This window comes from Hypanus sabinus, chromosome 20 (genome assembly GCF_030144855.1).
Source record: "Hypanus sabinus isolate sHypSab1 chromosome 20, sHypSab1.hap1, whole genome shotgun sequence".
Taxonomy (NCBI): domain Eukaryota; kingdom Metazoa; phylum Chordata; class Chondrichthyes; order Myliobatiformes; family Dasyatidae; genus Hypanus; species Hypanus sabinus.
The window spans coordinates 2,151,215-2,164,104 of NC_082725.1; the positions used below are offsets into that span (position 1 = coordinate 2,151,215).

At 40.4% G+C, this 12,890-nt stretch overlaps 1 protein-coding gene across 3 annotated transcripts in view; it reads right to left on the reverse strand.

Annotated features, from left to right (window-relative positions):
* The window catches only part of fam133b (family with sequence similarity 133 member B), a 58,027-nt gene that overhangs the window by 24,895 nt on the left and 20,242 nt on the right, over positions 1-12,890 (reverse strand). For all 3 annotated transcript variants that reach the window (XR_009506926.1, XR_009506925.1, XM_059944953.1), the window contains exon 4: positions 7,218-7,289. Coding sequence is in view for 1 of the 3 variants with exons in the window: in XM_059944953.1 (XP_059800936.1) it covers positions 7,218-7,289 (72 nt within the window). In the remaining 2 variants the exon portion in view is untranslated. The remainder of the gene's footprint in view (positions 1-7,217; positions 7,290-12,890) is intronic.

The following is a 12,890-nucleotide window of genomic DNA, read 5'->3' on the forward strand; positions in this document are numbered from 1 at the left end:
AGGCATGCCGGGTGTGCTGAGTTGGGGACTAGCCCTACAGGCCAGCTCTCCATTGTTTGCTCACTGGAGTTTGGCTGCGGCTGATCCACCATGAGATGAAGAACTGCTGTGTGCTTGTTTTTGCAGAAACATGGCTCCAGGACAATATTCTATACACCATCAACCTTCAGGCCATGCCACTTAGGGACTTGTCCTAATATTATTTTTTGTGACTGTGTGCTATCATTACTGTATGTGATGTGCCTGTGTGTGACTGTGCTGTGCTCTGCACCTTAGCCCCGGAAGAATGCTGTTTCATTTAGCTGTATACATGTGTATGGTTAAATTACAATTAAACCTGAACTTGAATTTTAAGGTATTTGAAGGATAGTATGATGGGGAGAGAGTTAATTCTTTAAATTTTAAACAGGCTGTTGAGTGCATACAGCAAGCTGTCAGGGGTGGTGATAGAGGCAGATACATTAGGGACATTTAAGATAAGTACAGAGATGAAAGAAAAATGGAGGACCATGTGAAAGGGAAGGGTTAAATCGATCAGAATAAAGGGTCAGCACAACATAATGGGCTGAAGAGCCTGTGCTGTTCTATATTCTGCAACCAAGAATGAATAATAAAATGTGGCCTTGGCAGAACCCCTGTATCCTGCAAAGGAATTTTCTTTTCTTGTTATTTAGAGATACATTATGGTAGCAGACCCTTCCTGTTCAATTACATCCAGATCACCTATTAACCTGCTAACCTATACATCTTTGGGACGCATAAGGAAACTGCAGCACCCGAAGGAAACAACTACTATGGTGGCGAAAGGGCCTACAGGAGTGAGATATACCAGTTTGTTGAATGGTGTTGCAGCAACAACCTGGCACTCAACTTAGGAAGACCAAAGAGCTGATGGTGGACTTCAGGAAGGGTAAGACGAGGGAACACAAACCAATCCTCAGAGGGATCAGAAGTGGAGTGAGTGAACAATTCCTAGATGTCAACATCTCTGAGGATCTATCTTGGGCAAAGCATATTGATGCAGCTATAAAGAAGTCATGGCAGTGGCTATGTTTGATTAGGAGTTTGAGGAAATTTGGTTTGTCAACTAAAGCACTCAAAAACTTCTACAAACATACTGTGGAGAACATTCTGGCCGGCTGTATCACCTTCTGATATGGGGCAGGGGGGTGGTGGCTACCACACAAGATCAAAATAAGTTGCAGAAACTTGTAAAATTGGTTCGCTCCATTGTGGGTATGAGCCTCCATCACCAAGGAACCCCACCACCCTGGGCAAGCTGGGAAGGAGTATGGAAGCCTGAAGGCATACATTCAGCAATTCAGGAACAGCTTCTTCCCCTCTGCCATCTGATTTCTAAATGGACATTGAACCCATGAATACTACCTCAGAACTTTTAAAATTTCTGTTATTTTGCACTACTTATTTTAACTATTTAACAGGCATATATATACTTAATGTAACTCAGTTTTTCCTCTATATTTATCATGTACTTCATTGTACAGCTGCCATAAAGTTATCGAATTTCATGAAATTGCTGGTGATACTAAATCTGATGCTGATTCTGATTCTTTGGTAGTCACCAAGAATGCAGGGTTTCTACTCCAGTTCTGTGGGTTTGGAGAAAGGTTATGAAATTAAACTAGGACACAGACTCTGCCACTGATGGGGCAAGTGGCACTGGGCAGGTAGGTGGAAGAGTAAACAAAGTGATGGTGCACTTCCAACATTTATACTGGACTTCTATACCTTCTCAGAATCAGAATCTCAGTGGAATTACTTGAACTTCTCAATGCCTCCACTTTCTGGAATTCTAATGTGTAAGGCTTCATGGAGATCTTTAAACCATTTCCTCTAACTCCTAGAAACCTGTTGCTATGATGGAGCTTGGCAGTGATTACTAGTTCTTGGAGTGTACAAGAAAAAGAAAAATCCTATTGCTGTAGGAAATCCTAAATGCAGCAATTATATCTGCCCAAATGTCAACTGTTTATTCATTTCCATCAATGCTGTCTGACCTGATAAGTTCCTCCAGAATGTTGTATGTTGCTCTGAATTTTCAACATCTGCAGAATTTAGTGTTTATCTAATGGTTACTGTTGCAAGAAAAAGCTCGTGAATCCTTTGCAATAATTTGGTTTTGTGCATTAATTACTCATAAAATGTGGTCTGATCTTCATCTAGGTCACAATAACAGACAAATACAATCTGCCTAAACTAATAACACACAATTGTAATTTTCATGTCTTTTTTGAACAGACTGTTTAATCATTCACAATCCAAGCTGAAGAAAGTATGTGAACCTTTGCATTTAATAACTGGTAGAACCTCCACCAAACATTTCCTGTAGCTGCTGATCAGAATCGCACAACAGTGAGGAGAAAGTTTAGACCGGGGGTCGGCAACCCGCGGCTCCGGAGCCACATGTGGCTCTTTTACGTCTGTGCTGTGGCTCCCTGTTGCTTTGGGAAATAATTGGTCAGTATTTAATTAAAATGTATTTTATGTTAGTTTGTTAGTTTTTGAAATGTAATTCTAAATTTGAAGATTATGGTGATCTTGTACAATCTAAATAAGACGTTGTGGCGACCCATTTCTTGACACATCCGAACCGGCTCACAATTAGCCAGCGTTCAGGCTAAGGGAGATAGCCTACGGGGGTTTGTGAGTACGTGTCTTTTGCAGCATCCGCGCACATGGGGGGGCGGGTTGAGGGAGGCTTAAAAGCAAGGCTGTTTAGTTCGAATAAAGCTATCTTTGACTGTAGTTTACTGACTGCGTGTAGCACACCGCTACAACGTGTTTTTATCGCTGGCTGTCCAGAGGGGAGGTGCTGAAACGCTTTGTCGCGTGTCTGGAAGAAGTGAAAACTTTCCTGGGCAGCAAAGGGCTCACCTTTCCTGAGCTGGAACAGCCAGAGTGGCTGGAAACGCTACACTTCATGGCAGACATGACAGCGCACCTGAACGCGCTGAACACAGCTCTTCAGGGAAAAGGACGTACAGCCCTGCACATGTTGGAGGATGTTTTGGCATTCGAGCGCAAGTTGACAGTGCTTGCCAGAGATTTACAGAAAGGCACATTGTCTCACTTCCCCAATTTGAGAGAGTTCAAACAAGGTCACGACATGATAAATTCGGAGTATTTACATTCTGCAATCATCGCAATGCAAACATCGTTTGGGAAACGCTTCTGTGAGTTCAGAGAGGAAAAAAACACATTATCCTTCCCGGTCACTCCCCTAAGCATCGATCCATCCCTACTGAATACGACTGCATTGTCAGGTGTGAGTCAACCTGAACAAGTATGATAAATATTTTAATTGCCTATTATTTTACGTATATTCATATGTTTTCATTGTTCAGTGAAATAGTCCTTTTATTTTTCAGGTTGACAGCTGGCTGACATTATTTTTGGTTTGCTGCTGGCGGCAAATTTAAGTTTGGCGTTTTTCATAAATACAAGAAGGACTCAAATAGACGTTGAGTATTTTACTTAAAAGTAACCTCCAACCCAACGTCTTTTTTTCGGAGTTCAAAATGTTTTTGTTGCATGCAGAAATGTAATTTCGTTTTCTCTGCAGGAGTTCATCAATTTCATAAATGCAACACATTATAGTTTGTTTATACATAGCATAAAGGCAAAACAAAACGTTGTATGCAGTGTTATTTCATTTTAAATGTCAAACGGGTTTTGCGGCTCCCAGTGTTTTCTTTTCTGTGGGAAACGGGTCCAAGTGGCTCTTTCAGTGGTAAAGGTTGCTGACCCCTGGTTTAAACCATTCCTCCATACAAAACTGTTTCAGTTCATCAAAATTTCGGGAATAACTTGCAGGAACAGCCCTCTTCAGGTCTTGACACAGCATCTCAATTGGGTTAAGGTGTGGACTCTGACTTGGCCATTCCGAAACAAAAAAAAATTCCTTTTAAGCCATTCTGTTGTTGATTTACTCATGTTTCATATCATTATCTTGTTGTATCATCCAATTTCTATTAAGCTTCAAGGTGATGGACTGTTACCTGACATTCTCCTGTTAAATGTCTTGATATAATTTTGAATTCATTGTTCCCTCAACGACTGCAAGCTGTCCAAGCCCTGAGGTAGCAAAGCAGCCCCCAAGCCATGATGCTCCTTCCACCATACTTCATAGTTGAGATGAGGTTTTGTGTTAGTATGCAGTGCAACTTTTCCTTCAAACACAGGGTGAGCATTTCAGCCAAAAAATTCTACCTTTCATCTCACCTATCCACAGAACATTATTCCAGAAGCACAGTGGAACAGCCGGGGGGTTGGGGTGGGGGTTCTTTTGCCAACTTGACACTTGCAGCAATTTTTTTTTTGGAGAGCAGTGGTGTTGAGGTTGTGTATTTGGATTTTCAGAAGGCCTTTGACAAGGTGGCACATGAGGCTGCTTAACAAGCTACAATCCTGTGGTATTACAGGGAAGATTCTAGCATGGATAAAGCAGTGGCTGACTGGCAGGAGGCAAAGAGTGGGAATAAAGGGAGTGTTCTTTGGTTGGCTGCTAGTGACTAGTGGAGTTCCACTGAGGTCTGTGTTGGTACTGATTTTCAACATTATATGTGAATGATTTCGATGATGGAATTCATGGCTTTGTTGCAAAGTTTGCAAATGATAAAAAGATAGGTGGACGGGCAGGTAGTTGTGAGGAAGAAGAGGGCTTTAGAAGGACGTGGATTAGGAGAATGGACAGATGGAATACAGTGTGGAGAAGCATATGGTCATGCACTTTGGTAGAAGAAATGAAAGGGTTGACTACTTTCTAAACGGAGAGAAAATACAAAAAACTGAGGCGCAAAGGGACTGGGGAGTCCTTGTACACAATGAATTTGCTGGTTGAATCTGTGGTGAGGAAGACAAATGTAATGTTTGCATTAATTTCAAGAGAACTAGAATATAAAGGTAAGGATGGAATATTGAGACTTTATAAAGCATTGGTGAGGCCTTATTTGGAGTACTGTGAGCACGTTTAGGCCTATTATCTTAACAAGGATACACTGAAACTATAGAGGGTTCAAATGAGGTTCATGAAACTGATCCCAGGTTTGAACGGCTTGTCAAATGAAGAGCGTCTGATAGCTCTGGGACCTATTCCTTCTGATTCAAAAGAATGAGGGGTGACCTCATTAAAACCTACCGAATAGTGAAAGGTCTTGATAAGAGTGGATATGGAGAGAATGTTTCCTATGGTGGAAGAATCTGACCAGAGGATACATTCTCAGAATAAAATGGCATCCTTTTAGAATGGAGGAGGAATTTCTTTAGCCAGAGAGTTGTGAATCTGTGGAATTCGTTGCCACAGGCAGCTGTACAGGCCAAGTCTGTATGAATATTTAAGGCAGAAGTTGATGTTCTGACTAGTCAGGGGATGAAGGGAGACAAGAAGAAAAATAGATCAGCCATGATAAAATGGTGGAGAAGACTCGAAGGGCCAAATGGCCTAATTCTGCTCCTGTATCTTATGGTCCTGCATGAACACCATTCTTGTTGAAAACTGTTCTCATAGTGGACATAAGAACAGAGACTTTAGTAAGTTCTAGAGACTTCAGGTCTTTTGCTGTTACCCTTGTGTTCTTTTTCGCCTCCTTCAGCATTGCATGTTGTACTTTCGCTGTGATCTTTACAGGATGTCCACTCCTAGGCAGAATAGCAACAGTATTGAATTTCCTCCATTTGTAGACAATTTCTCTTGCTGTGGACTGATGAACACTCAGATCTTTAGAAATGCTTTTGATGCCTTTGCCAGCTTCATGCATCTCTACAATTGTACTTCTAAGGCCCTCTGAAAGTTGTTTTGATCGAAGCATGGTGCATATAAACAGATCTTTCTTGAGAATAGCAGGCTCTGTGAATAACCTGACTGTGTCTTTTTATAGGACAGGGCACCTCCAATCTTATTTGGAGTCAGGTGTTCCAACCTTTGAAATAACTTTTGTCGTAGGCATTACCCCATACTTTTGGAACCTAGACTATGATTGATTAAATGGTGTACTCCTTATTGAAGAGAACTATAACTGCTTGTGTGTTATTAGTTTAGGCAAATTGTATTTCTCTATTACTGTGACTTTGATGACAATCAGACCATATTTTATGCAGAAAACCAGATATTTGCATGGGTTCACAAACTTTTTCTTGCAATTGTAGGTACAGAAAGCAGGGTCAAAGATCAATTTAAACTATGCCACCAGTACACCTTATGTCAGCTTCAGAAAGGGTCAATACCTTTAAAAAAAATAAAAGTTATTATAAATAATAATAAAATAATAAAAATAATAAAAGTTATTTAAATTTTCAGACATTATCTTTTTTCCATATACAGTAAATCTGGTTAATTGGGCCATGAGTTAATCAGGGTGGCCACTTACTTGGGACAACATATAAAGAACAAAAACTAATCGAGAAAATAGCTGGGATGCCATGCTGGGCCAGTAGACTGTGGCCAAACAGTCTCTAATTAGTGTCGCACTTATGTGGACATTAGACACTACATCATGCTTGCAGTGAACAGTTTTTAAATAGCACTAGCTGCATGTGTTTGTGTAAAAAAAGACAATTCAAAACTATTTTGCTCACTGCGGTTTCAAGCATTCAGGCTTGGAGATGCAAGAAATGTCCAGGAGTGAAAATAGAATAATTCCTCTACTTCAACAAGTTAGAAACTACAAAGAATTTGAAGGCATCGATAATCATCTTGAATGTTACAATGAAAATGAAGATCTGGAGGATGCAATTGTCAAAAGCACTGTATGAAGACAGTTGATTAACTGCAGTAGGTACCTGTACTGATTTTGTTCATTCTCAGTTAATGAAAAGAACATAGCAGCATTCACTGGATGAATTCCTCCGTCGATAACCATTAGGAACTAATACAGTTTTATAGAACTCTAGCAGTATCGGTAATTTCCAATTTGTTCCATATTTCATGTAAATACACAATTTGTTACTCCATAAAATTTCAGCCATTTGGCGCAGCCACTTGACTGAGCCAAAATGTACTGGTCTCGATATGACCCAGTTAATCGGAATCCACAATTTCAGACTTTTAGCTTTGTTCTTGAATTTATGATAGGTGTATGTACCAGCCAGGAACTTAGTCAAGATTATTGAAAGCAAATTTTCTTAAGTCCCAGCAGAAGAAAATGTAATTGCCCCAAGTTTAAGGTGTGCCCAACTGTAATCACTTTGATAACTATTACCTCCTTCTTTTTAGATGAACTTTCACTTCCAAGTACCTTCTCCCTGTTTTTCTCAAGCTCTCTTCTCCATTTCTGAAAACAATAGAAGATTAATGTGAGTATTCAAATTAAAATCTAGATCAGTGTTACAGTGCCAGAGATCTCTGATGAGGGTTCAATTCCCACTGCTGTCCTTAAGGAGTTTGTACATTCTCCCTGTGACTGCGTGGGTTTCTTCCAGGTGTTCCAGTTTGCTCCTACATTCCAGGACAAACGGGTTAAGGTGAGTGAGTTGTGGACATGTTATATTGGCGCTGGAATGTGTGATGACACTTGCAGGATGCCCCCAGCACATCCTTGGACTGTGTTGGTTGTTGATGCAAAAGACACATTTCACTATCTTTTGATGTACACATGACAAATGAATGAATCTGAATATGAATGCTATATATTGCAGTAACAAATGAATGGGTGAGCAGCAGAGGTAGAAAGGAACACAGGAGGCTAGAAAAGTTTTGAAAAGATGAATAACATTTAACAAAGAAAACAGGAGATTTGGAAATGCATTGCTGGGACCTTAACTTACATCATAGTGTGAGGCTCTTCACCACAGACACACACCATTGACTTTGGAAGACAACTTGCCCAACAAATTTTTGTAAATTTTTAGTTTTGCCTGTGACATCCACAATTCAGGTCTAAGTAACAGACCTGATCTCAGTAACACAACCATTCAAACAGTCTACACTACCATAAGGATCCAGGATCCTTGATGGTAGTCAATGTGGATTAGAATGAAAGGAAGGTAAACTGTTTCTAAAGACTTTAAAGTAAGGCATATATTTTACAAATTTAATATTAAGAGACTTAGTTGGCATGCATCAATCCCAGGGAATCACGGGTTTGCGCCTCTGCTGGACTGTGTCCTTTCCAGGGCGCAAGACCGGGTGTGAAGGTTTGAAGATCCGGCTGTTGCCCATGCAACAGGTTTCCCTCTCCATGTCACTGACGTAGTCCAAGGGAAGGGCAAGCACCAGTACAGCTAGGCACCAGTGTCGGAGCAGAGGTTGCCAGAGTGAAGTTGTAAACAACATCAAACCGCTTTTCCCATGGGTGGGTATGGTTTCAAGGCAGCAGAGGTTTAAAATCAGAGTTTTCCTTCCCCTAGGTGGGCTGCCATCCAAGGCTGACAAGCCCCACCTGCTCAAGACTTATCTCAATGTTAAAGGGTATAGAGATGATTAAAATGTTTCACAGCATTTTTTATCAAGCAAATTAAATTTCACATAAAAGTCTTCTGGGCAATTTCAAGATCAAAATCAGACCATTTCTGAATTGCTGCGTGATCACACCAGTGCACGCAAAGATGTGGACTGCCAACATTCAACAGCCGATATAGGTACATGCAATGGCTTCAGGCAGTGGTTTTGGTCTAGCACAGTCAAGGGCAGAAGAGATAGAGTCATAGAGCACTATATATAGCACAAAATTAGTCCATTGCCCTTCTAGTGCATGCCCAACTGTTATTTTGCCTAGTCCCATCGGGCGACGCCTGAATCATAGCCTTCCATACTCCTCCCATCTATGTACCTATTCAAACTTCTCTTAAATATTGCAAACAAACCCACATCCACCACTTCCACTGACAGCTCGTTCCACACACACACCAGCCTCTGAGTGAAGAAACTCCACCTCAGATTGCCTTTATTTCACCTTTCACCCTTACCCCATTACCTTTAGTTCTGGTCTCACCTTAACCCATGAGCTCTAGCTCTGGTATCACCCAACCTTGGTGGAAAAAGCCAGCTTGCCGTTTACCTAATCTATACACCTCAATTATGTATGTACCTATCAAATCTCCTCTCATTCTCCTATTCTCCAAAGAATAAGGTCCTAACCTATTATCTTTTACCTATAACTCAAGTCCCAACAGTATCCTCGTAAATTTTCTCTGTACTCTTTAAATCTTATTTACATCTTTCCTGTAGGTAGGCACACAATACTCCAGATTTGGCCAAACCAACATCTTATACAACTTCAACTTAACATCCCAACTCAGGTACTCAATACTTTGATTTATCAAGTCTGATATGCCAAAAGCTTTCATTATGATCCTATCTAGCTGTGACACCACTTTCAAGGAATTATTGATGTTTTCCTAGATCCCTCTGTTCTACTATATTCTTCAGTGCTCTACTGCTCACTGTGCAAGTCCTACCCTGGTTTGGCCTCTCAAAGTTCAACACCCTACAGAATTAGAAACGGTTTTAATATCACTGCCGCATGTCGTGAAATTTGTTTTGTGGCAGCAATACATAAAAGAATCTCTAAATTACAATAAGAAATATACAAAGTACTGTGCAAAAATCTTAGGCACCCTAGATTTTTTTTGATATAAATTTTGTTTTAGATGTCTATTTTTCATCTTCTGCATTAGTTGTCAGTAGAAAACAGCAAATTTTAGATATCCAGATGTTCATTTTTCAAAAATTAAATGTGAGATAATTTTTTTTTGTATTTCTTTAAAGGAAGTAAAATACTAAAAGACCACTTTTCAAATATATAAAAAAAGATTACTTTATAGGTATATAGTCTAGTACAAAGATAACAGGTGCTAATGATCAATGACATAATGAGTAGAATGAACTAAACTGATTAACTGAAACAGAAACGGGTGTACAAGGACAACTGAATTAAAAGGTGACAGTGTGGTAGATGTGGCAGTTTAATCTTCAAATCATTAATTCTTACACCATGGCAAGAGTAAGCATAGTACCAAGACAAAAGGTGGTCATCCTGCATCAGCAAAGGCTCTCCTAAGTAGAAATATCAAGGCAAACAGGAGTTTCAAGATGTACTGACCAAGCTCTTGTGAAGAAGCACAAAGAAACAGGCAAGGTTGAGGACCAGAAACGCAGGGGTGAGTGCAGCAGACAAGAGATACATCAAACTGATGTCCTTACTAAATTGGAAGAAGTCCAGCACAGCTATGTGTCATTCTAAGATTCAATAAGGGGAGAGGTGAAGAAAGGAAATTCTAGGCCAATTAGTCTGACCACAGTGGTTGGGAAGATGTTGGAGTCGATTGTTAAAGATCTGGTTTCAGGGTATAAGGGAAAATCTTTCCTGACAAATCTGTTGGAATTCTGAAGAAATAACAAGCAGGATAGACAAAGGAGAATTGGTTGATGTTGAATACTTGAATCTTCAGAAGGCCTTTGACAAGGTGCCAAGAGGCTGCTTAATAAGTTAAGAGCACATGGTATTAAGGGGAGAGATACTAGGATGGATAAAGCAGTGGCTGATTGACAGGAGGCAAAGAGTGACAATAAAGGGAGCCTTTTCTGATTGTCTGCTGGTGTTCCACAAAGGTCTGTGCTGGGACCACTTTTTATGTTACACGTCAATGACTTGGATGACAGAATTGATGGTTTTGTTGCAAAATTTGCAGACAATACAAAAATAGGTGGAAGGGCAGGTCATTTTGAGGAAGTAGAGAGGCTACAGAAAAATATTAGAAGGGCAAAGAGGTGGCAGATGGAATACTGTGTTGGGGAGTGTATGGTCATGAACTTTGGTAGAAGAAATGAAAGGGTTAACTATTTTCTAAATGGAGAGAAAATACAAAAATCTGAGGTACAAAGGGACTTGGGACTCCTTGTGCAGGATCTGCTGGTTAATTTGCAGGTTGAGTCAGTGGTGAGGAAGGCTAATTCGATGTTAGCACTCATTTCGTGAGGACTAGAATATAAAAGCAAGGATGTAATGTTGAAGCTTTATTAAGCACTAGTGAAACCTCATGGAGTATTGTGAGCAGTTTTGGGCCTGGAGAGGGTTCAAAGGAGGTTCACAAAAATTATTCCAAGATTGAATGGTTTGTCATATGAAGAGCATTTGATGGCTCTTGGCGTGTATTCACCAGAATTCAGAAGAATGAGGGGTGACCTAATTGAAGCTTATTGAATGTTGAAAGGCCTTGTGGATGTGGAGAGGATGTTTCCTAAGGTGGGAGAGTCTAGAACCAGAGGACATGGCCTCAGAATAGAAAGTAATCCTTTTAGACTGTAGATGAGGAGGAATTTCTTTAGCTAGAGTGGAAACATAGAAACATAGAAAGCCTACAGCACAATGTAGGCCCTTTGGCCCACAATGCTGTGCCGAACCTGTACTTACTTTAAAAATTACCTAGGGCTACCTATAGCCCTCTATTTTTCTAAGCTCCATGTACCAGTGGAGGATCTATGGAATTTGTTGCCACAGGTGGCTATGGCGGCCAAGTCTTTACATATATTTAAAGAAGAGGATGATAGAATCTTGATTGGTCAGGACATGAAGGGATACAGGGAGAAGGCAGGAGATTGGAGCTGAGGAAAAATAGATCAGCAGAGCAGACTTGATGGGCCAAATAGCCTAATTCTGCTGCTCTATCTTATGCTATCACCTCTGAACTCAGAAACCACTGGAACCCAAGTACACCCCTCTACAGTCCACAGAAGACTTGCCAGAAGTGGTCTTCATGGAAAAGTTGTTGCCAAAAAGCCATTCCCCTAAAGTGGAAACAAAACCAAGAGACTCACCTTCACACAAAAATACAAGGACTGGGATGCTGAACAAAGGCAGCAAGTGGTCTGGACCGATGAGTCAAAATTTGATTTTTTTTGCCTCAAATGAGTGGAGTTTCTCCGTAGAAGTTCTGGAGTGTGCTACATGGATGAATGTCTGCAACCAACATTGAAATATGGCAGAGGTTCTCTGCAGGTTTGGGGCTGCATTTCTACAAATGGAATTGTGATTCAGTCAGAATTAATAGGACCCTCCATGCTGAGAGTTATAAGCAGATTCTCATCCATCATGCACTACCATCAGGGAGGCATCTGATCACCCAACTTCAGGACAATGACCCCCAAACACACAGCCACGGTCATAAAGAACCTTCTTCAGTGAAAAGAAGGGAAAAAAAACTTCTGCAACAGATGGTATGGCCTTCACTGTTCTCAGTTTTCAGAGGCTGCCTGGGATTACCTGGAGAGATAGAAGCAAGCAAGACAGCCAAAGTCTGCAGAACCATGGAAAGATCTCAAAGATGCTTGCTTGGGACAACCTACCAACCGATTATCTTAATTTTTAAAAACTGCATTACAGTGTACCTAAGCGGACTGATGCAGTTTTAAATGCAAAGGCTGTTGTATCTCTTTTTTTTTCTTACTGTTGTTTATAGTAATTTCTTTAATATTTAGTAATGTTTTATTTCATTATTTTTGAAAGCATCTTTACTTTACAGAATTCTTTCACATCTGCCTAAGAGTTTTGCACAGTACTGTAGCTCTTTCAGAACCCTGGGGTGTAGTCCATCTGGTCCAAGTGACTCACTTAACTTTAGACCTTTCAGTTTAGGCCAGCATAGCAAAAGCTCTTTTCATCACCCTATCCACATGGGATTCCACCTTTAGGGAACTATGTACCATTATTCCTCAATCACTTTGTTCTACTGCATTCCTCAATGCCCTATCATTTACCATGTATGTCCTATTTTGATTAGTCCTACCAAAAAGTAGCACCTCACACTAATCAGCATTAAGCTCCATCTGCCATCTTTCAGCCCACTCTTCTAACTGGCCTGAATGCAATGTTGGCATTTATTTCAAAGGAAATAGAATATAAAAGCAAGATAATGCTGAACCTTTATAAGACGCT